The sequence below is a fragment of the Lissotriton vulgaris genome, chromosome 3_1 (genome assembly GCF_964263255.1).
Source record: "Lissotriton vulgaris chromosome 3_1, aLisVul1.2, whole genome shotgun sequence".
NCBI lineage: Eukaryota > Metazoa > Chordata > Amphibia > Caudata > Salamandridae > Lissotriton > Lissotriton vulgaris.
The window spans coordinates 1,342,473,006-1,342,495,844 of NC_141689.1; the positions used below are offsets into that span (position 1 = coordinate 1,342,473,006).

General features: G+C 45.1%; 1 protein-coding gene across 1 annotated transcript in view; it reads left to right on the forward strand.

Moving 5' to 3' along the window:
• FRAS1 (Fraser extracellular matrix complex subunit 1) overlaps positions 1–22,839 on the forward strand; it is a 1,404,104-nt gene that overhangs the window by 229,982 nt on the left and 1,151,283 nt on the right. The window contains exon 4 of the mRNA XM_086961814.1: positions 22,032–22,145. Coding sequence (XP_086817940.1) covers positions 22,032–22,145 — 114 coding nt within the window. The remainder of the gene's footprint in view (positions 1–22,031; positions 22,146–22,839) is intronic.

Sequence of the window (22,839 nt, forward strand, 5' to 3'; positions counted from 1 at the left end):
CGCCAAAAATGGAGTGCACAAAATTAGGAAAGATTTTCAAAATTGCCTGGAAGGGTGTTAGCAGTCCCGTAAAGACTGTCTTAAATATGCCTGGGATGCTTGTTGCACTAGACATGTTAAGGAGTTGGCTGAACATTTCTACGAAATGCACGGGGCAATTTGTTGATAAAAGGTCATGAATTTCAGTAGCTGTCCTTGCAACTAGAAGATCATACGTCTCTTTAGATGACGTTATAGGCACTGTTGTCTGTAAAAGTACAGATTTAACTTTGCTTAATGTATCAATTCGTATAGAATAGAGATTCAGACGAGGCCAGATGGGAGTCACTATGTCTGGAGGCCCACTCGGGAACAATGCTTGCATACAACATTTGACCATGGATGTTACTTCTACTAGATAACTTTTCCCTGGCGCGAGGCCACAACATCTGTGATCCGTTCTAAGAATGTAACTCCCGTTTGCGAGTTGCATAAAGAAGGGCTCTATCTGAGTTGCAGGTGTGACTAGCTGGTGGCATGAAAGGTTGTTTGAATTTCCATCACATGCTCCGTGTAAATTAATACCCTGACACAAAAGTATACCACTTAGTGATGTTTACAGTTCTCACCACTAAGAAATACATTTTTGTCGCTGTCACTATAGCAAGAATGAGTGTATGGTAATTTCCATTCGGATTTTACATATCCTTTACCTAATTGTTCATACTGGCCAGCAGGTATGTACTCAAGGCACTTTTTAAATCGGAAAGTTGTTATCGGAATTGTGATAATTCCGTGTATTATCCATTCAATGACAGGACTCTCTGACATTGTCAATGGTAATATCTCGAGTTTTTCGATGCTCAGGATTGTATAGTCTGCTCCTTTCTGTGCCAAACTGATCTGTTTATCAGTAAGGTTAAAACTGGAAAATAATGACGTTGTGTTGATTAAACGCCAAGGCACATAGCCTGAACGAAGATTTTGCAGCATCCAGCCTAATTCTATAATAGAGCGTAATTGAGACTGGCCATGTTGTAACATTAGCAAATCTCTGTCTATCACATCAAAGGCAGAGGAAACAATATTGTCCAACGAATATATTCTGGAAGACAGAGTCGTTAACCCATTGTCTACCACAGAAAGTGATTTCTCCAAATTAATACGATCAATTTCTCGTATTTTTTCAGCAGTTTCAATTTGCTTTACTTTCCAAGCCTCGTTGTAAGCAGCATAGATACTGGTCGCTATGAAACGCTTTTGACGCTGTTTGCGTGGTCCAAGAATGAAATCGCGCAAATCAGCACCATCTTTTAATAAAGACAAGTGTTGCTTAATTTCAGCCAGTGTGGACGAAGTAAGCCATTCGAGGCAGAGTTTCCCTACACTGTATGTTGTTATAATCCCTGGATGTTGTCTCTGGGAGTATCTCGAGTCTAATCTGGTCATTTTTAAACCCTGTGTTTTATTCAGGAATCTATCTTGACAGCTATTTGTGTCTGTAGGCCAGATTAACCACTTTTTCCAATCAGGATGTGTTCTGTTGAAATGTAAAATTTGTGACACGTCTAACTCAATATCCGTGGTTACATTTTCAGGTATTGGCTTTGGTATAGACGGTGTTTTAAGGTCTTTGATCTTGGCTAGGCCAAGACAAGATGTTTGGTGTATAGTGTCATTCAAGAATAACATTTGTTCTGGTATCATGCAGGTTCTAAATAGTGCTTCTATGCCTTGCACCTGCCAATCTTTTGTACCCCAAATTGTTTTCGTTTCAATATTATTTTTCCAATAATCAAAACCAAATGTCATCATTTTGTCATAAAATGCTTCTGAATATATCAATTTAGAATTTGTCAGCATTGTTTTCATTCCTGTTTTTTCTAACAGTTTGTAATAAAACGTTTCTGCATCACTGGTGTTAAACCCTGAGAAGTATTTGAATTTCTCAAAAAATGCTTTAGAACTGCTTTTAGGTGGTGTAGCACAATGTTCCCATTGGTTATACATAAAAACATTTCTAGGCTGTGCAGATTTATGCAAGTAATGATCCCCATAGTGGGTGTAACAGAATAACTGCTCATAACTAGATGAACCTTGTAAATAATCATGATCTGTGAATCTAGCTGACATTACTAAATCAGACATCATGTCATTAATACTGTTAAAGTCCCAATCATCAGAGAATGTACTTGGTGTTACAAAGTCACTTAAGGAAACCTTTAGTTGATGAGGATACTTCAGGATTTCGACCGGACCATATATCTCATAGTCTGTTTTCTCCCATACTACCCCACCAGGTATTGGAATTGCTGTGACATTTACTGTTGACAGTTCTCTTTTCTTCACGTGGGATGATCTGTGTGGTTTCAGGACTAGGTTGATGTTCTGACTTGCTGTGTCCATTGTATTGTAATAAACTTTCCTAAAATTAAAACTAAAATTAGGCATAGTAGGAGTATGAATACCCCTGAGATAATCCAATGCTCAATCAACGGTGAATCCAGATATAATTCTTTGATTTGTTGAAGGAGTCCTGTTGTATTTTCTTTAGAATACTTTTTTATTTCTGGCATCACTTCGGGGTCGTTTAAATCTTCAGAGAAGTTGTCGAAGTTGATGAAATAACCAGAGGCAGTTCTGTCAATTGATGGGATTGTTCTTTCAATCTGTCTTTCGGTAGCACTTTCTGATGCCACATTAGTGTAGACTGGTGTTGTATCTTGACGAACTGTTTCAATCTGTGTTTCAAGAGGCACGAGTTCCATGGCATTATTGCATAGTCCTTCATTGTGCACTGCAGGCTGATCGAATGTGATTAGTCTTTCAGTTTGAACCTCTTGGATTGTTGCAAGTTTGGGTATTCTGTTGTTTCTTGGGAGTCCACTGGGCCTACTGTTGATTATAGGCCACATGCTTGTGGTTTTACCAGATCGATAGACACGATTCTGTTCTCCTTTTTACCAGCAAGGGGCGGTAGCACAACTGATCTTGTTCCGGTGACTGCCAAGACAGGTACTGCTTTTCTGTAAGAAGGCCCAAATTCCTTCTTAACCGCGATCTTTTCTCTGACTAGATCCCCAATATTTGGAATCCAGACAGGCCTTGCTGGGGCTGTTGCGGGTGGTGCCTCGTCAGTGGTACTTGGCTGTTGCTTTAACTTTATGTTGCTTAATGATTTTCTTGTTTCATTCAGTTCCTGTAAAACAGCCAAACGATCCTTTACATCAAAGTGATTTGTTTCTTCTTGTACCACTGACATCTGACTATCGAGGTCCTGAACTCGCATTCTAATTCCGAACAATAGTTCGTATGGGCTGAAACCTTTTAGAGAATTTCTTGGCATGTTGTTAAGACTAGTCTGGACACTTATTAAATGTTTGACCCACCCAGCGCCTGAACCTAATACCTTCGCTGTAATAGATTGCTTTATGTCCCGGTTTTTTCTTTCTACCACACTATTCCCTTTGGGGTGCGACGGACAAGAATACCGCAACCCAATTCCCATGCTAGCCATGGCCTCCTTATAGGCTCGAGAGCTGAAAGCAGGACCCTGGTCAGAATGGAACGTGGTAATTGCGTATGTGCCGATAAAGACTCGCAAATCTTTTATAACCGTTCTAGCGTCAGCCGAGCGCTGGGGCCACATCCATATGAACCTCGTACAGGAATCCACTGCTACCATGATATATCTATAGTTGCCGTCCCTTTCTAGGGGACCACAGTGGTCCAGGTAAACGCATGCAAATGGTTTATCCGAGATGAGAAGGGGTGTCTGCGCTGGTCGTTTCACTGTTGATACTTTTATCCTTTGGCATATGTCGCATTCCAATACATACTTTTTAGTTTGTATTCTCAAGCGGGGCCACCAATATCTCTGTTTTAATAGTGATATTGTTGCGGAAACGCCAGCGTGTGCAGAGGCAAGCCCTTCGTGTGCCGCTTTGATTAGTCCTAGTCTGTGTTCCCTGTTTGGAATTACTCTATCCCCCACTCCAGGGATTCGAGCAAAAGGAACATTATTTGTATCCGTTAAGTACAAGTACTTTTTAGGAAAGCCTTTTGGGAGTGTTTTCTTATCATTTTTTACTGACGTACTGACAGCTTGTAGAATATCGCTGTCTATTTTTGTTTGTGACCGAGTTATCGCAGCTACGGAAGCCGTTTGCACAGCTGCCTTCGCGGCTTCATCAGCCAATGAATTCCCTGCAACGTGAACGCCATCACGTTGATGACTCAGTGTATGTATCACGTGAGTCTTTTGTAGTTCTTTTTGTAAAAGAACTACCTGTTCCCAAAGCATTTTATGCTTTATTGTGCCACCTTTTGCATCTTTGAAACCATTTTCCACCCAATTCTGCAAGTATTCATTATAGGATTGTACGCAATAGAAAGAATCGCACACTATTAGTGTGGGGAATTCGCGATCGGTATTTTCTAGCGCCATCTTAAATGCTACTAATTCAGCTCGTTGAGCCGAGCAATCTCCTAGAGATTGTGTTTTAGTGACCAGTGGTCTGAATTTTCCATTGTGCCAGCGACCTTTTACAATCGCGCACGCAGCACTGTAAGCTTGCTTACCCCCAACTGCGGGTTGTGCTGATCCGTCAGTATATATAATACTTCCGTATTCTTCGAGAGGCAGGATTTCAATTGGCAGAGGACATTCATATTCATATTGTAAAAATTCCTGTGTTTTTAAATTAGGATCAAATTCGTAAACTACGTCTGTTGCAGCAAGAGAATTAACCCACTGAATCCATCTCGGATGCAAAGCTTTAGCATTAGGAATGCTTGCTTTAGTTACCGCTTCTAAAGCCGGTATAGGAGTTACGATTATTATTCGTTTACCTTGTGCTAGGGGCCTTTCTTTCGTAACAGCAGTTTGAACCGCAGTTAGAATTTTCTCCGTTGAACTGAATTTTATTTCAGCCTTTGTGTACAAATGTGATTTGTAAGATATTGGTACCGTTTCTCCCTCATTAGAGGTTAGGTATGTGAATCCGCATCTTCCTGGGATGACTCGGATTACAAGATCACGTGTGTTGTCACGTGTATCTAATTTTGTTTTTGCTAACATGTCTGTTTGCAGTGATCTCAAAATTTCTGTGTGTTTTTGAGTCCAATTGATTTGTTTAAAATCAGGTTTTATTAGTTCGTAGAGAGGTTTAACCCTCTCTGCGTAATTTAGGATGTAAGTTCTTCCGAAATTCAGAAAACCTAGTATGGATTGTAAATTCTTCAGCGTTTTTGGAGCTTGGAGTACAGCGCACTTCTCTAAGAAGTTGTCCGCTAGGCTTTTCCCTTCACTTGATAATTCGTACCCTAAAAATAGTACTGTCAGATGGGCAATTCGGGACTTTTTAAAGTTGAATTTGTAACCCTCTGCTGCGAACCCAAGTATAATGGTGTTCACTCTCTTCAAGTGAGTATCCAAGTCGTCGTCTGTGAGATAAATATCATCTACGTAAGATAATGCTTCATCATCATAGATTTGTAGTAACTCTGTTACCCTAGCTGAGAATAGTCCTGGGCTGTTCTTGAACCCCTGTAAGAGTCGACAGAATTTTTTCTGCGACCCAAATGCGGAGAAAGCGGTCAAATATCTGCTTTCTGGTGCAATATTTTGACAAAAGAAACCATTAGATATGTCTAATGTCGTTTTATATTTTTTCCTAACTATGTTATTCATTAGGGCTGCACTATGCGAGTTTTGTACTGCAAAAGTTTTGCAACATGTATTAAGATGTCTGTAGTCCAAAACTAGACGATATGAATTGTCTGGCTTGGAGACAGGAAACAAAGGATTGTTCATTTGAGAGGTGCATGTTTCAATCACCCCCTGGTACTCAAGTTGATCTAAGATCTCCCTGACCTGTTTTTTAGCTTCTTGCTTTATGGGATACTGCCGTTGGGCAGTTGGTTCACTTTTTAGTTGGATTTTGTGAGGAGGTGAATCCTCATCCCATCCTACATGATTTTTATACAATGCAGGTGCCTGTGCTACTGCCCATTTCCTTGCATATGTATATTTTTTGTGAATCGGTATGTGATTTGAGAAGGCAGGCATAATCACTTCTTCGCCACAAGGGCACTCCCTGACAAACTCTGGGGGCCAATCTTTTTCAGCTAACAGAATATCATAGCCTTTTGAGAGCTTATCCCAAAATAGACCCTTAATTTTCCTAGTCTTATCACCCTCCATACGCAATGTTATTTCGTATATTTTATGGGGCTCGCTAAGTCGGGCGTCGGCAGTTTCAACCTGAATGTATTCATTCGTGTCCACTGTCTCCAGATGACTCATCAAGTTCTTGCGTGCTATACTGATTTCTGCTGCACTGTCCAACATTGTCAATGCCCACTCCCCGTTTTTCAACTGTGTCCTCAGTATTCTCGGCATGGTTGATTACTCTAATACTGGCTACCTTCTTTTTAGGAAATTGAGATTTTTTACTCTGAGCAGGTTCCTTGTCTTTGGACTTGGTGTGCTCTCCTGGGTCTGACCGTCCTCTTCTTTCCGAATTCTGTGGAAGAGATCGAGAGGGATGTGTATCAATACTTTGATATCTATCAGGTTTTTTCAGATTATCCCTATTTCTAAGGTTATATCTTTTCTCAGAGGGCTCCCTCTGGGGAGACTGGCGTTCTCGAGTCGGAGTTCTTTCCCTCCGTCGAGGAGACCTTCCTCTGGACTGGAAAACTTTTTTCTTGGGAGTGGATTGTTTATTCCATCCCAGCTCTTTTTAGGAGTGTTTAAATTATTTTTAATAAATAATTTTTCAGGATTTTCGAGCAGTTGGGGCTTTACTGGTTTCCCACCCAAGCTGTCTCTACCTAATTCTTCATAGCATTTTTCTATGATTTTCGCAAGCTCAACAGGATCTTTTATATCTGTTTCCCTCACCTTCTGGCAAATCGCCACAGATGCTGCTTCTCCTTTTATGTTGGCTAATAATATAGCCGAGACCTGCTTGAAGTCTTTCAGTAATTTCATACCTAGATTTAAAGCGGGCTCTGGACCAAATTCATTTTGAATCTGTTTTAGCACTTCTGGTATTACCGCCATAGACGGAACACCGTGTGTTTTTGTGTAAATGGAAGCAAAGACTGTACCCCAAGTGTCACAGTCCTCCACGTGTGGTGCGATTCCAATAGGAAGGCAGATGGTCAAGATTCTGTGTTTCTCTATAGGGGTAGTATCAGGAAATACTGCCTCTATTTGAGTGATTTTCTGTGCTAACCAGAAAGGAATTTGTTCCCGTTTTACGGGTGTTTTACCAAGACATGACTGTATGTTCTGTGGTGTAATTTTATTTGTGTTCCCCTGATGAGGGGTCAGCTGGTGTGAATTAACAGCTGGCTGGACTGTTGCAGTCCTCATCACATATTGGACTAATTGCCTATGTATTTTTATTAATGTGTTTAGCTGTACTAACAGCTCTTCTCTTGACATTTTTGCAATGTCAGGATGTGGTGTGTAGCTGGCTAGAACCGGCCACGTTGCTCCTGGTCTACCTAGAGGACCGAGCCTAGTTATGTGATTATTGTGTTTTAGGGCGCCATTAAACCAGAGCAGGTGCTCTTGAAATTTAAGTGGGATTTCAATCTCCTCGAAAGGAGCGTACTCTCCCGGAGGTTCCTCTATTTTGGAATAGTGAAACTCTCGTGTTGTAGCGTTTGCCGCTGGAAAGTTTATCCATGAATAGAATACCTCTGTCTGCCGATACTCGTGAGCCTCTATCACGAAAATTACTGTACCACCTTGAGGTGTCAGTCCGTTTTCTATAAGTTTTAACGTTATAGATCTTCTTAAGTGGACCGGGATGATTATAGCATCCGGGTCTGCTTGTTCGGGACCTTGCTGAGTCGCGTCTACTGCGGCCCCAGGGGTTCCGTTATTTTCTGGCATTGTAAAAATGCAAGGTTTGCAGAGTAGGTCTCCAAGGAGACAAAGATTAGGTGCACAATATTTTGGAACACTGTATCCTTCAACGTTGAGTAAACCAGAGCTTTACATAGGAATCTCTTCCTACTAAGGTCGGGCGGATTTTAACCTTTCACCCACTCCAGACGTCTATTGGAGTATGTTCGAGGCATGTGGGCTGCTGAATTCATATCTGTGCATAGTCCGCCACCTAGTGTTGGGTCCGGATGATTGCACATTGTTGTCCTGGAAGAGTCTTCGAAGTATCACGAGATAGGTGGCTCCTCCCCTGGACTACAGTGCGCATGGGCATCGCCTCCATCCCCAGATTGTTTTTTTCCGCCATAGGGTTCGGATGTGTTTTCGGTTCCCTCCTTCGGAACCGATAGTTGTTCGATTTTACTTGAGACCAAAAGGTCTTTAGGCTGGGCGTCGGTATAGTTGCGTTCGGGTTCTCTTACTGACTCTCAGCTCCAATCTCCTACTGCCCTTCCACGTGCTTCGACGCGGACGGGCCTACACTACCGCATTTGCTATGGAGCGGACTCCATTCAAGAAGTGTCCGCTATGTCACTCGAAATATTCGCACCTCGACGTGCACCCTGTGTGCAACACGTGTCTGTCACCGGATCACCGTGAAGACACCTGCATGGCGTGTTCAAAGTTTAGGAGTAAGAAAACTTTGAAGATTCGCCGGGCTAATCGACTCCAGGCACAGTTGTCGGCTTCGGCACCCCCACCTGATGACATCTTTCAGGAATCGATCGAGGAGGAGGACGACGTACAAGAGTCGGACTCTGGCCCCGCGTCCGAGGAAGAGACCTACGACGCGGACGAGGAGGCCTGCGACGAAGGCTCCGGTGAGGTAGGGGACGACGAACTGATTTGTGCCACGATGGGAGATAGCTCAGAGGAAGAGCATCCCCAACCGGACTCCGGGGTTTCCCCCCGTCATACGGCCCAGGTCGAGGGATCGCCTTCGGGCCTTACCCGAGACCTTACTATAAGTCCAACGTCCCCGCCTCCGGGCCCGGTCACGGACATTTCTAGCAAAGAACCGAAAGTGAAGCCAACCGGTCACGCACCCTCGGATGCGAAACAAAAACCGAAACTGGCGTTGGTAAAGAAGGTTCTGGAGGCGTCAACTTCCACGAAACCCAAAATGGCCGACTCGAAGAGCCACGCCAAGATGGCCGACCACAAAAGCCGCGCCAAAATGGCCGACCCGAAGTCCTCTGGGCCGGCACCGAAGGTGAAGACTTCCGCTGCGGCTGCGTCGGCACCGAAAGGGGTCGCGGACCCGAAGACGGCTTCGAAGAAGCGTCACGCCGACGGTGCGACAGGCCAGGGGGCGTCGGCACCGAAGAAGAAACCTGCCGGCGACCGGACTCTCGGAGACGAAGACTCGCTCGAGACGGTTCAGCCCTCGGCATCCCTTACTAAGAAGGTGGGAGAATCCTTGAAGCGGATCCAACAGTCCACTGTGGTTCCCAGCCAGGACACTGTCGTGCCTAGGCCCAAGCCGAAGCCTGCAAAGGAACAAACGCCCATCCGTTTTACCCTTCCTCCCAAGTCGGCGCCGAAGGTCTTCGCGCCTAAGCAGAGCGGACATTCTCAGGAGGTATTGACGCCGAAAGCTGCCTTGGTGGTGTCGAAGCTTCGGCTCCAACCGCTCGCGGTGGAGGAACGTCGAGAGGTGACAATCGACGCCAACACCGGAAAATTGTCGCTCCTCAAACGAAAGATTACGTCGGAGCCGCCATTGGAACCTTTTCGGATTCCACTTAAGAGCAAAAAGTACTCTGCGGACTCTTCGGCTCTGATGGAACCTCTGTCTCCACATGCCATGGAACGCTCGCCGGCCCATTCCCCAGTGCCTGAGGTGGACGAGGAGGACAACGAGTACAACTATCCTGCGTACTCGGATCCGGACGAGGAGCAGGTGCCCTGGACGGCAGGAGGCGACACGGACGACCTGCAGTCAGGCCAGGACACTCAACTTTTCGCCACGAAGACGTCCCCGACCGAGGACTCGGCGGCGTTTAATGCATTAATAGAGAGGGCTGCAGCGAACCATGACGTCGAACTGCACTCAGACCCTGTGGATGCGGACTTCTTAGTCGACACCTTCTCGGTGGCCGAAAAGCAAGTCAAGACGCTACCTATGCTCAAAGGGGTGCTGAAGCATGCACAGGAGGTATTCAAGGAGCCCACCCGGGCGCGGGTGGTCAATCCTCGCATCGACAGGAAGTATAAGGCGGCGCCCACGGATCCCACGTATATTAAGGGACATTTGCCATTGGACTCCCTGGTGGTGTCCAACGCTCGAAAGAGGGCGAATTCGCAGACTACTGGTGATGCTCCTCCCCCAGACAAAGAGTCAAAAATCTTTGAGGCATCAGGCAAACGCATTGCTGCACAGGCAGCAAACATCTGGAGGATCTCTAACACCCAAGCCCTGCTTGCACGTTATGATAGGGCCCATTACGACACATTAGAGGCCACCCTACAACACTTGCCTGACCAATACAAGGAGGCGGGGGAGATGCTCATTCAGGAGGGTAAACTCATTACTAATGCATCCATCAAATGTGCCCTAGATGTAGCAGACACTGCCTCCAGGGCTATCAATACGAGCGTGTTACTCAGACGCCATGCCTGGCTTCGCATTTCTGGGTTCAAGCCCGACATACAAACCACATTACTGGGTCAGACGGTGAATCCTGACCATCTGTTCGGCCCTGAGGTGGATGCCTCCCTAGAAAAAATGAAGAAAGATACCGAAACTGCCAAGTCTATGGGGGCTTTACAAAGTCAGCAGTTTCGGGGTGGTTCCTTTAGCCGCTCCAATTCAAGAGGCACCTCAAGAGGCCAGGCATCCCAGCCCACGCAATACTACAAGGGTAACACCCAGTCCTCGTATAACAACAACAAGGGCAGGGGTGGCTACAGAGGCAATAATATCAAAGGCAGAGGACGTGGAAACAATGCCTCCAGGTCCACCGCCTCTAACAAGCAGTGACGTCTTGTCACTTCCCCCCGATCACACAACACCTGTCGGGGGGAGACTACAGCAGTTCCTGCCGGCGTGGAGGTCCATCACCACGGACAGGTGGGTGAGGTCTCTTATCCAGTACGGGTACTGTCTAGAACTTACGTCCATTCCACCGGACATACCGCCAAGAGGCCGTGCTATGTCCGACGAGCACTTGACCTTGTTGCAGCAAGAAGTACTAATCATGCTGCAAAAAGGGGCGATAGAGCTCGTTCCATTGCAAGAACGGGGAACAGGGGTTTACTCCCTGTATTTTTTAATCCCCAAAAAGGACGGATCACTCAGACCGATCCTGGACCTCAGGCCCCTGAACTGGTACATCAACTCAGAGCACTTCCATATGCTCACATTGCAGCAGGTGCTTCCCCTGCTTCAACGGGGGGACTTCCTAGCAACGCTGGATCTGAAGGATGCCTATTTCCATATTCCCCTGCATCCTTCACACAGGAAGTATCTCAGATTCAAGATCTTAGACCAGCATTACCAGTTCAGAGTCCTGCCGTTCGGGGTCACCACGGCACCAAGAGTTTTCACCAAATGCCTAGCGACTGTAGCAGCGCATCTCCGTCGCCAGCACGTCCATGTCTTTCCATACCTAGACGACTGGCTTATTCAGGCAAAGACGGAACAGCAGTGCGTAGACCACGTGTCACGCACCATTCATCTCCTGCACGATCTGGGATTCTCTCTGAACTACCCAAAGTCCCATCTCCAGCCCGCCCACGTGCGACAGTATCTGGGCGCGACGATCGACACTCTGGCGGCCACTGCGCAGCCGAGTTCAGTGAGAATCGCCGGTATCCAGGCGCTGATCCAACGATTCAGACCCCAGACCTCGCTTCCAGCGAGGGTGTTCATGCAGTTGATAGGCATGATGGCCTCCTGCATCTCCATTGTCCCGCACGCGAGACTACATATGCGTCCGCTTCAGGAGTGCCTGGCACGTCAGTGGACTCAGGCTCATGGGCAACTAACAGACCTAGTGTTGGTGAGCGGTCGGGCGTACAACTCTCTGCATTGGTGGAATCCACAAAACCTTTGCAAGGGCCGACCATTCCAAGAGCCTGTCCCACAGATCATCCTGACAACGGACGCCTCTCTCCAGGGATGGGGAGCGCATGTACTCCATTACACAGTGCAGGGACTATGGACACTTCAGCAAAGGAAGATGCACATCAATGTGTTGGAACTGATGGCAATCTTCATGGCCTTAAAGGCGTTCAAAGTACATCTGTGCAACAAGGTCGTGTTGATCCGGACGGACAACATGACGGCCATGTACTACATCCAGAAGCAAGGGGGAACACACTCTCCACAGCTGTCTCATCTGGCTCAGAGCATGTGGAAGTGGGCCATTCAGAGGAACATCTTCCTCATGGCAGAACATCTCCCAGGCAAGGACAACCAGATGGCGGATCTGCTCAGCAGACACAGCCATCAGATGCACGAGTGGGAGTTACATCCATCAGTACTCCAACCGTACTTCCAAAGGTGGGGTCATCCAGAGATAGACCTGTTCGCCACAAAGGAGAACGCAAAATGCCAAAGCTTCGCCGCCAGGTTCCCACACCCCCAATCACAGGGCAATGCGATGTGGATGAACTGGTCAGGCAGATTTGCGTACGCTTTTCCCCCAGCGCCTCTGATACCGCTGGTGGCACGCAAGCTCAGGCAACACTCGATGACGCTCATCCTGGTTGCTCCAACGTGGGCTCGCCAACCATGGTACACCACGTTTCTGGAACTCTCCGTGGTACCGCATCAACGGCTTCATCTCACTCCCAGCCTTTTGACGCAGAGCCATGGCGACATTCAGCACCCAGATCCGCAACAGCTCAACCTGGCGATCTGGCTCCTGAGGTCCTAGAGTTTGGCTATCTCAATCTTCCTCCCGACTGCATGGACATCATTCGGGAGGCGAGAAAGCCCACTACTAGAGCTTGTTATGCGGCTAAATGGAAGAGGTTTGTCGTCTACTGCGTGGAGCACAGCATTGACCCGCTAGACGCTTCCATTCAAAACATCATATGCTACCTCTTTCACCTGTATCGGTGTAATCTTGCCTACTCTTCCATCCGCATTCACCTGTCGGCTATGGCAGCATACCTACAAAATAGGCAACACCTGTCACTTTTTAAGGTCCCTGCTATCAAGGCTTTTCTGGAAGGACTCAAAAGAGTCATTCCACCAAGGACTCCACCAGCTCCGGAATGGAACCTCAATGTGGTTCTTACAAGGCTGATGGGTCCCCCCTTTGAGCCACTACACTCTTGCGAACTGCAGTTTCTGACCTGGAAGGTGGCTTTCTTAGTAGCAATCACATCGCTACGGAGGGTTAGCGAACTGCAGGCGCTCACCATCCAAGAACCTTTCTTCCAGGTACATGCCAACAGGGTGGTGCTCCGCACTAACCCTAAATTCTTGCCCAAAGTGGTCTCACAGTTTCACATAAACCAAACTATTGAATTGCCGGTGTTCTTCCAGAACCCAGAGACGCTGGCGGAGCGGATGCTCCACACTCTTGATGTAAAGAGGGCCTTGATGTATTATGTGGACAGGACAAAAGATTTCCGCAAAACCAAACAACTTTTTGTTGCTTTTGCCACTCAACACAAGGGAAACGCAATCTCCAAAGCAGGAATAGCTAGATGGATAGTAAAGTGCATTCAGATCTGCTACGCTAAAGCAAAGCGCACTCTCACTATACCACCGAGGGCCCACTCCACTAGGAAGTTGGGGGCCTCTATGGCGTTCTTAGGTAACATTCCCTTAGAAGACATCTGTAGAGCAGCCACATGGTCTACCACTCATACTTTCACCAAGCACTACTGTGTAGACGTGCATTCAAAACAACAGGCAGCTGTTGGTCAGGCTGTTCTAAAAACGCTTTTTCAGACTGCTGCAGCTGGCACGGGCGGCCGCCGCTAATGGAGGGACTGCTATGTATTCTATGCACAGATATGAATTCAGCAGCCCACATGCCTCGAACTGCAAATGCTACTTACCAGTATGCATCTGTTCTTGGCATGTAGGGCTGCTGACATTCATATCGCCCACCCTCCTCCCCGGCGCCTGTAGCAGCTGCAGTATGTATTCATATACAAACATATGCTCATAGCATGGTCATCACTCACTTCTTCACTCCATCTCTGCCTATGGCTAAAAACAATCTGGGGATGGAGGCGATGCCCATGCGCACTGTAGTCCAGGGGAGGAGCCACCTATCTCGTGATACTTCGAAGACTCTTCCAGGACAACAATGTGCAATCATCCGGACCCAACACTAGGTGGCGGACTATGCACAGATATGAATGTCAGCAGCCCTACATGCCAAGAACAGATGCATACTGGTAAGTAGCATTTGCATTACGGGAGAAAGGGGTCTGTGTGAAATATGCACGACTGAGTTACTCTACTGTCTTGCGTTAGTTTATCGCCTTACCAAACGTTGGGCGCCATGTAGTGTAGTTCCTAGTTTCCCACTAGGCCCTGCACATTGGAATAACATAAACAGTAGTATCGACGTGGAACTGCGGATATTCCAGGCCTCCACTGACTATGCTAAACTTAATTGGGTTGTGTTACCAACTAGCTCAGAGGTCACTGGAAACTTTCTTCTCTGCATAGGAAGTGATCAGCTTCCCTGGCACAGACAAGAAGGGATTCAGTTTTCCAACAACCGTGCAACATGACAACTTTGCTCCTCAGATCAAGAGTCAATCTCCAGGGTCGTGTGAAACAATAGACCTGTATTTCACTCAGTCAGTCTAGTGCAGTTTACTTTCACGAGATGTAGAGAACAGAGAGACGGGCGTTTGTCAATAAAGGGTTAACATTTATTGCACAGTCTTTCTTCTCGTACAAGAGAAATGTATTGCCACAATTGTAATAATTGTTATTATAAAAAGTACGTACAGTAAGATAAGTATTGCGAAATAGAACTGTAAAAGCATTGATATGGTTTCTTAGCCATACAATGGTTTAAAAGTAATAAAACATATATACAGTCATATATACATTAGGCTAACATACTCAACTGGTGCTTCTAACTAAGCCTACCCCAGTGTGCCTGACCTAAGCCTAACACGTGAAAAGGGGAGTAAGTAAGTAGCTTTAAGTTAAGTTGGTTTTGCCAAGGTTTGTTTCAAGAATTCTCGTCTAAGGGTTTAGTCAACACCATACCTCTGAATAGAATGATGGAGGATTGGTATCTCCTTCAGGTGTCTCTCTCGATATCCCAGTCACCCGCGAGGGTAAACCGGAAGCGCCGGGACTGGATTTCTCTGCACGAGAAAGGCAGCGGCTTCTCTTCAGCGCGTCGAGGAAGGAGGGGGGACAGCGTCCGCGGGCAGCTGGAATCTGCTGGATGTCTTCGCAGAGGGACGGCTGTTCAGCTCCTTAAGCGTACTGCACCATAGTTCGCGCTTTAGCGGCGATAATGGTATCAGCAGCTTCACCACCACAGGATAGCAGGCTGCAGCGACAGAGTGCTAGATTTACCAACACGGGGTCTTGCAGCTCGCTGCTCACAGCTTACAGCTCTTATTGCTTAAGGCAACATTGGTAATATGTATACCTGACAGATGCCGGGTTTGACGCAAGTTTGCTGGACATAAGACGTCAATTAAAGATGTCACTAGGAAGTGATAGTTATCAGTTGCTCATTAGAGTTCCATTACTAATCAAAACATAGCAAGCGGGGATTTCCAGGTTTGCTGAGTTTTTATCTTGTTGAAGAACTCGGAGTGTTATCTAGGAATATCAGATAGTGACTGCTGCTCTGTCATTGCACTAATTGGTCGCAAAGGAAGTGGCAGAGGGAACTATGCTGGAATGTGGCTCTGTTCGTGTGAGGCCAGAGATGACTTTTCAGAAAATCGCACTTGAACGGTTATGCCAATATAGGGAATAAATGGATTTATAGCCGAATAGGGGCATAAGGTCACAGTATCGATCAGGAACCTAGATAAACACGCAACACCCCAGTCCTGAGCACCATTTGCACCAAAGCTCAGAGGTCCCCACTCCACGAGTGTCTCGTGGGTCCCGCTTTTGTATTTCAGCTCAACGCGTCTTCCCGGCTCCTAGTCCGTTGGCAAGTGAGCCCCCGGAAGACTCCATTTTGAATCTAACTTGCTTTTTTGGTTGCTCCAGGCTTGCTCCAGCTTCTTTACGAAGGAGAAGCGCCACAGACCTTGCTGGTCTGCACCAAAGCCAATCTCGACATCCTGCGTGGGTTGTGTTTGCCAAGGCTTGTTGGATCCAATCCGGATATCGACCCTGCAGTCAATTAGATCCTTTGTGGGACAACTCGAACCCAGCTCCTGGTCGTCGTCGACGCCTCCTGGTCCTCGTGGCTGAAGAGACAAACTTCACCTTTTCACCTGAAATCACCCGACATTGGCTGGCAGCTTTCCATCGCCTGGTCACTGGCAAGTGACCCAGACTCTGTCCCTTCTGTTTTCAGGTTCTTCAGATCTTCGATCCACCTTGGATCCACCCGGACACTTTTCCTCTGGTCGCCTGGAGCACTTCTTTGCAGCTCTCCATTGAAATCAACGACGAAACCCGACATCAAAAGACACCTATGCACCCGGCTTCTGTGGGTGAGGTAACACGAGTACTCTGATAGTCTCGAGGGTATTGGCTCTCCTAATGTCTAAGTCTAAAAGGGATCCATCGTAACCAATCCGGAAGTATCCTTAAACTGTAAAATTGTAACTTGTCAGTTTTCCATAGAAAGTCAATGGTAACCCGCGGCTGTGTTTAGACACTGCACACGTCTCCCGTGGGCCTCCTACTTCCTAACCTTTGGTTGTTCAGAGTAGCCCCAGCTAAGGACGTTTTTATACTTACCTGAACTTTACGATTTTGCCCATGAACACTGAGGCAATACAGCTAATCTACCTCTAGTTTAGACACCGTTTATTGTGTAGCGATATACTGGGCATAATAGTCACCATTTACTGCCCCTTCTTTATTACCACCAAACTAAGTCTGTCAAGGACAGATGTCCCGACAGCTTCACAGGGTCAAAATTATCCTGTATGTGCACATGGTCACTCAGTTCACCTTTGGGATTTGTTATGGCCACTAGCACATCCCTAGAGCACTGTAGCATGTTCTTGTTTTTACCTTTATGACAACAGATATTGATATATCTAATTATATTTGTTTTTTTATGTCTTGTCTGTCTGTCTTTGTCAATGTTTGACAGAATAAACTTGGTTCCACTCAAATAAATCAGAATCTAGAGACAGTGTTTTTTGATGGGTTTTTTTTTAACACTTGTACCCCAGGCTAGGGTGGGCCTTAGTGCGTCCATACCACCTGGGTTTATTATCATACACTTGTTCACTTCACTGATTCTGACGAATGCCCGATATACCACTATCATTGAGGCTGAAACATGTTGACCAACAACACAGGATAAATCTGGACTTTTAATTTTGGTCCTTTATCCCACACCTTTGTTTTTACTTATGTCCAATTGGCAAAACTATTAAAATTACTCTTTTTGACTCTATAGGTACATTTTAAATCACTCTAAAAATCACACTTCACAAAAAACCCAGCTCTGCAGTAACCTGGTGTTGTAGCACCCTAGGGTGGCATTCGGCCACTCTTGGTGGGGCCCGATGATGAAGCATGTCACCAACCAGGTTGGTGAGTGAGGGCCTTCCGAATAACCTTAAGAGGTCTACCTCACAGCCGATTGAGACTGTGAGCGTTGTTACATGCTTGCTCTTTTCTCAAAGTCTTTTGACGCTCCTTTGTTGTTTTCTTTGAATTACCTTGAGGGGGGATAGGAGCGCCAATTCTGTTCCCTTCCTCTCTTGTTGTTATGAGTATACATAGAAATGAAACAAATAATAATGGTTTTTAACCCTTTTAAGTATACACCAAACAAAGTTTTTGATCTGAATATGAAAAAAAAATGTTTATCGCTCCTCTTTTAGACACATTTTTATAGTTCACATTATTTTTTTCGCCAATCACTCGTGATACATTTGCAGAATGTTGAACATTTGAGAAGAGAATATTGACAGGGTCATCATTTTGTAGCACAGGTTTTGCAAGTACATGTAAGTTCTGTGGGTAGAGGATATAGAAATTTTGCAGTTTTAGCACCCCATCAATATCTTCCTAGCCAAATTCATACAGATCTTTGGCTATATATGCATGTTCCAAAACATTTACACGTCTTCTGATCAGGTAGAATACTCTTTTAATGTGTCCATGCACAGCATATGATGTCAATGGAAGGTCACTTAGTGGGCCAGATCTCTTGTACTGACTGTGCCAAAGATAGTCAAACGTGTGACAGTCAGAACTCAATTTCCACACACGCACAAGGTATTTTCCTACGTCTTTATAGTCACATAATTCTTTGGTCTCAGCAAATCCTTTTAGAAACTTCACAGGTTCAGCAGTTAAAGCTCCCAGGTTTTGTTCCAATTTTGCTCCTAGTGTCATCGCCTGTAAGAATATGTGCCTTGATAAGAATACTGAGCATCTCTGGGTCAAGTTTCTTGTTCAGAATATGAAGCAGGATTGAGTTTCTTTTCTTGCCTGTATCATGACGTATTCTTTGTGCTTAAATAAATAATATATAATCCATACTTGTAAAGCGCATACATATTACCCCTTAAGGTTTTAAGGTGCTGGAGGCAGTCGGGGAGATTAAGGGAGTTATTGCCCAGAGTCACATTATGCTGAGCTTCCGCTGGCACAGGTTTCGAACCATGATCCCGGTGCTCCTGAGTCAGCCGCTCTGGCCGCTGTGACACACCTCACCCTCTGGATCTGATCTCTGGATCCTCTGTTCGTATTTTATATCTGGAGCCACAGTATTGAACCTTCCCACTATGTCTTTCACCAAGAAATGTCTTTGATTCAATTTCTGTAGAGGTATGGTTTTTCCACCTCTATCTTCTAAACGCTTCCCAAACACCTGGACCCATATCTCAGGTAGTATGTGTAATTAGATTTGCGAAACACAATAATCAGTGACTGCACAGTTTTCATGTGCAGCTCCCTATCACCTTCCCGATCAGCTTGAACCAAGTTTTTCACTAGAGCTATCATGTGTAAAACATTTCCCCAGTACTTGCAAAGTTCTGATTTTTCTTCACATTCTTTGACAAACTCAACGTTTTTCAGATTTTGTAATGAATGTATTGAACATTATCTAGCTTTGCATTATGTCTTTTGAATGAAGTGCACCCTGTGCCTTGTGAACTTCTGAGATAAGGTATACAAAACCTAATTTGTCTATAGTTTGACAGATCGAAATAAACAATATACCTTTGCCCTACATCACTTAAAAGGGAAAAAATTTTCATTTTAATATATTTGGATGCATTTACATAATACATAATCAGACATGACACTTAAATTGTTCTATAGAAATACATTCAATAAAACATTGTAACAATGTTTAAATAAACGGTGTAAAAATTAGCAAATTTTAAATGGATATTTGCTAAGAGTTAGCGAAGTTTCAGTAATTCTTTCCCTCTAATAGTCCATGCTGCATATAAATATGCTGATACTGTGACCACTACCACTGTGGTGGTCTCAGCCTTGTGGTGTGGCAGGAGTTGGCATTGCTCTCACCCAACAGAAGTAGCTTTTCTCTCTGTTCCTGTCTGACGGAGTAATTCTATCTTTCCTGGCCCATGCTCTCATGGGCAGGGAGAAAGATGTGTGCTACTGCCTGGTAGGAGTTCGGAATTCTTCCCTGCCTGCGTGCTACTGGGCGGGGAATCAAATGTCCTGGTGATGGGATTTCCCGGGGCCCAGAAAAGGGGCTGGGATTGAGGGCTGCACTATCCCCTCCTCAGTGTATATATATGAATTGGCCTAGGGGAATGGGGTCCCCGGAGCCCAGAGAAGGGTTGGGGAATGGTACTAGAGGCCCCCTCCTAACAAAAATCTTTTTATTTAAAAGGGCAGGATCCCACATTTTTAAAAAAGTATTTTACTTTCAATTCGGGGACCAGCAAGGTCCTCCGGAAAGGTTCCCTCAGCAGCTGAAGTAGTCTTCAGGCAGGTCAAGACACTTTTATCCTTGGCAGGGCTTACTTATGGAAGTGGACCTAATGCAAGGGTTGAAGGATGCTAAAGATCCTCAAAGAATGCTGTGGTTGCGATGTGGTCGATTGGGGGTGTTGCGGCGACTACACCTCATTCCCCGATGGGGGTGTGGCAGTCTTGTTCACAGGGTCAAAGCACCGTGACTTTCTCTCGGTGCTGGCAGAGGTCCAGTCTCCATTGGACTGCTAGTCACGCAGTATCATGGTCTTAGGTCAATCATTCTTGGGTCGATAACTCGTCCTCTGGAGGTCCCAGCTGCACTCCAAGGACACTCCTAGGTTCTGCAAATTCGGATGGCAGTCCTCCTTTGGTCTTTCTCCACTTTAGTCAAGATCTGAGTTCATGGTTCCAGGGGTGCCCTAATTATGCTCAGAAAATACCGTCATGGCAGGATGCGATTGGTAGCCAATAGTCTACCAGGTTCCCCCACATGTGATGACCACTTTTTGCAAAGGTTTTATCTAGGCATCCCAATATGCACGATTCTTCCCTCTTCCAAAATGGCAGGACCCCTCGCCCGGCTTGTGGAGCTCCTTAGCCCAACCCAGAGGTGTGGCTACCAAGGGGCTAAACTCCCCTGGAAACCCGGTTTGGCAACTGGTTTCTCTCCTGTCCCTAGTGCCGGCCTGTCTGCCTGAATAATGGAGCAGCGTCTCTTCCAAGTGTTACCCATTTGCTCTTCAAAGGTGAGCAAATTGAAAAAAAAAAATTCAAAAATTGAGCAATCTGTTAGATCGATTGTACTTTTTTCTTGTCACCCAACCCATAGTTAAAAAAACATAAAAACTCACCAGTTGTACTTTACTGAGCTAACTATTACAACTGTCGCCCTCACCATGCACTACTTATGACTACGCATGTTGTATCCTTCATGACATGTTAAATGACATCATTGTGACACCATCCTATAGGGTTTGTGTCCGTGAAGTAATTCAACACACTTCAGATTTGGCCAATTTTCTATTCACATTCATCGGATTAACGTCTAAAAGACTTCACATCATCTGGTATACAGTTGCAACTGTAAAGGCTCTTTCTTCCAGGCCCTTTGGACAACGCACTGTGTTGCATTCAACTTTACAGCCTTGCTCACAACACCGGTGGAGATTAACCAGTTCTAAGTAGGGCACTCATACTTTCCCAATTATTCAATACAATTCAGAGCCCTAAAATCTTGAGCAAAGTTTGAGAAATCAACATACACTCATTGTAAATGCCCTCACTGCAGAGAATTTGTCTGTAGTACTGTCTGCATCTATTTAATGAGGGCATGTGCTCACATATCCACTTGTGGATTATCTTTGTGAACAGGCTTGGCCTTTCTCCCAGATTTTTTGGGAGCAGACTTTGGCTTCAAGGCTCAGTAGTATGAAACATACCACTGTAACCCACATTAGATGCAATCAACCTTTATCTTGTTTAGCCAGGAGTAGTTCTCACAACCTTTCGTGATTTGTAAACATAACGTTCAACATTCACAATCATGCTTTCCTCCAGGGTTTAGGCTATTTTCATGGTACAGACCCAATCATGTACACTCAGTACCTCTGTGCTGTATATGACGATGGTGTCCTCAAGGATGTAATTTGATCCTTAAAAAGCTGTTTGATGCAGGAGCGTCATAATTCCTAATAACCAAGCGTTGCTGCTTTTTTACACATTCAAAATACAGTTGTGAGGGTAGGGCTTATGCCACGGCCTTTGCTGGTCATGATTGGAAATTCAGAATACATTATCAAATTGGCCTACGTCTTTTGTGATTGAGGTGCAGCAATATGAGCCACATGGTAAAAAACCCCAGTGTCCTTTTAGTCTTTTTCATAATGATGATCGTGAGATCATATTCACGTGGTGGAAATATAAAAACCGCTAAATGAAAAGCCAAGCGCTCACATACTCTAGACTGCTGTTCAGCCAAATATATTTTACATTTTGAGTACAACTGACTGAACTTTGGTTCTTTGTTCGTAGGTTGTGACCTCAGTGCCTCAGAGGTTCAATGTGGATATACTACCTGTTGATGATGGAACCCCAAGAATCATAACCAACCTTGGTCTGCAGTGGCTGGAGCACATGGATGGAATGGTAACGTATATTACGCTCACCAAGGCAGAATGTCTCTAAATTGATCAGCTGCTGACTTTTTATATGTTACACAGGTCCAGTCTTGGCACGGGGGAGATGTATATTTTGTACAATTATATCATTCTTTTCGGGAATAAAAATGTTTCACTCTTTTTTTGATATTTGTTTATACTTTCTTTAAATCAAACCTATGCCCCCTTAATTCCGAACACACATTTGCATGCATTCCAGCAAAGAATGCATTCCTGCCATAGTGCAGTCAAAGAACTTCAAGCCTAATGTAATTAGTTGAGGAATGACTTTTGGAATGAGAGTGTTACTGATGAAAAACACTATTTAAAAAAAAAATATATATATATATATATATATATATATATATATATATATATATATATATATATATATATATATAATGTAGAATCGGAGGTAAACGAAAGGATATGTTCATATGGTCATCTCAGTTTATCTGTTATTATGGAGTGAGCTGTGTGGATGAATAGGCAATGTCAAATGAACAAATAATCATTACTCTGGTCTATCTTTCTTGTTGCAATTTTTGCTTTTTAAGTGGAGCTCACAGAAAGTTGTTCTTATTTTTAGGATCGATCCCTGCCACCTTTAGCTGGGTTTTTCTTTATTCTTCTTGAGACTGGTTGTTGTCTTCCACAGTTGTTGGATCCACAGTCAAAAACGA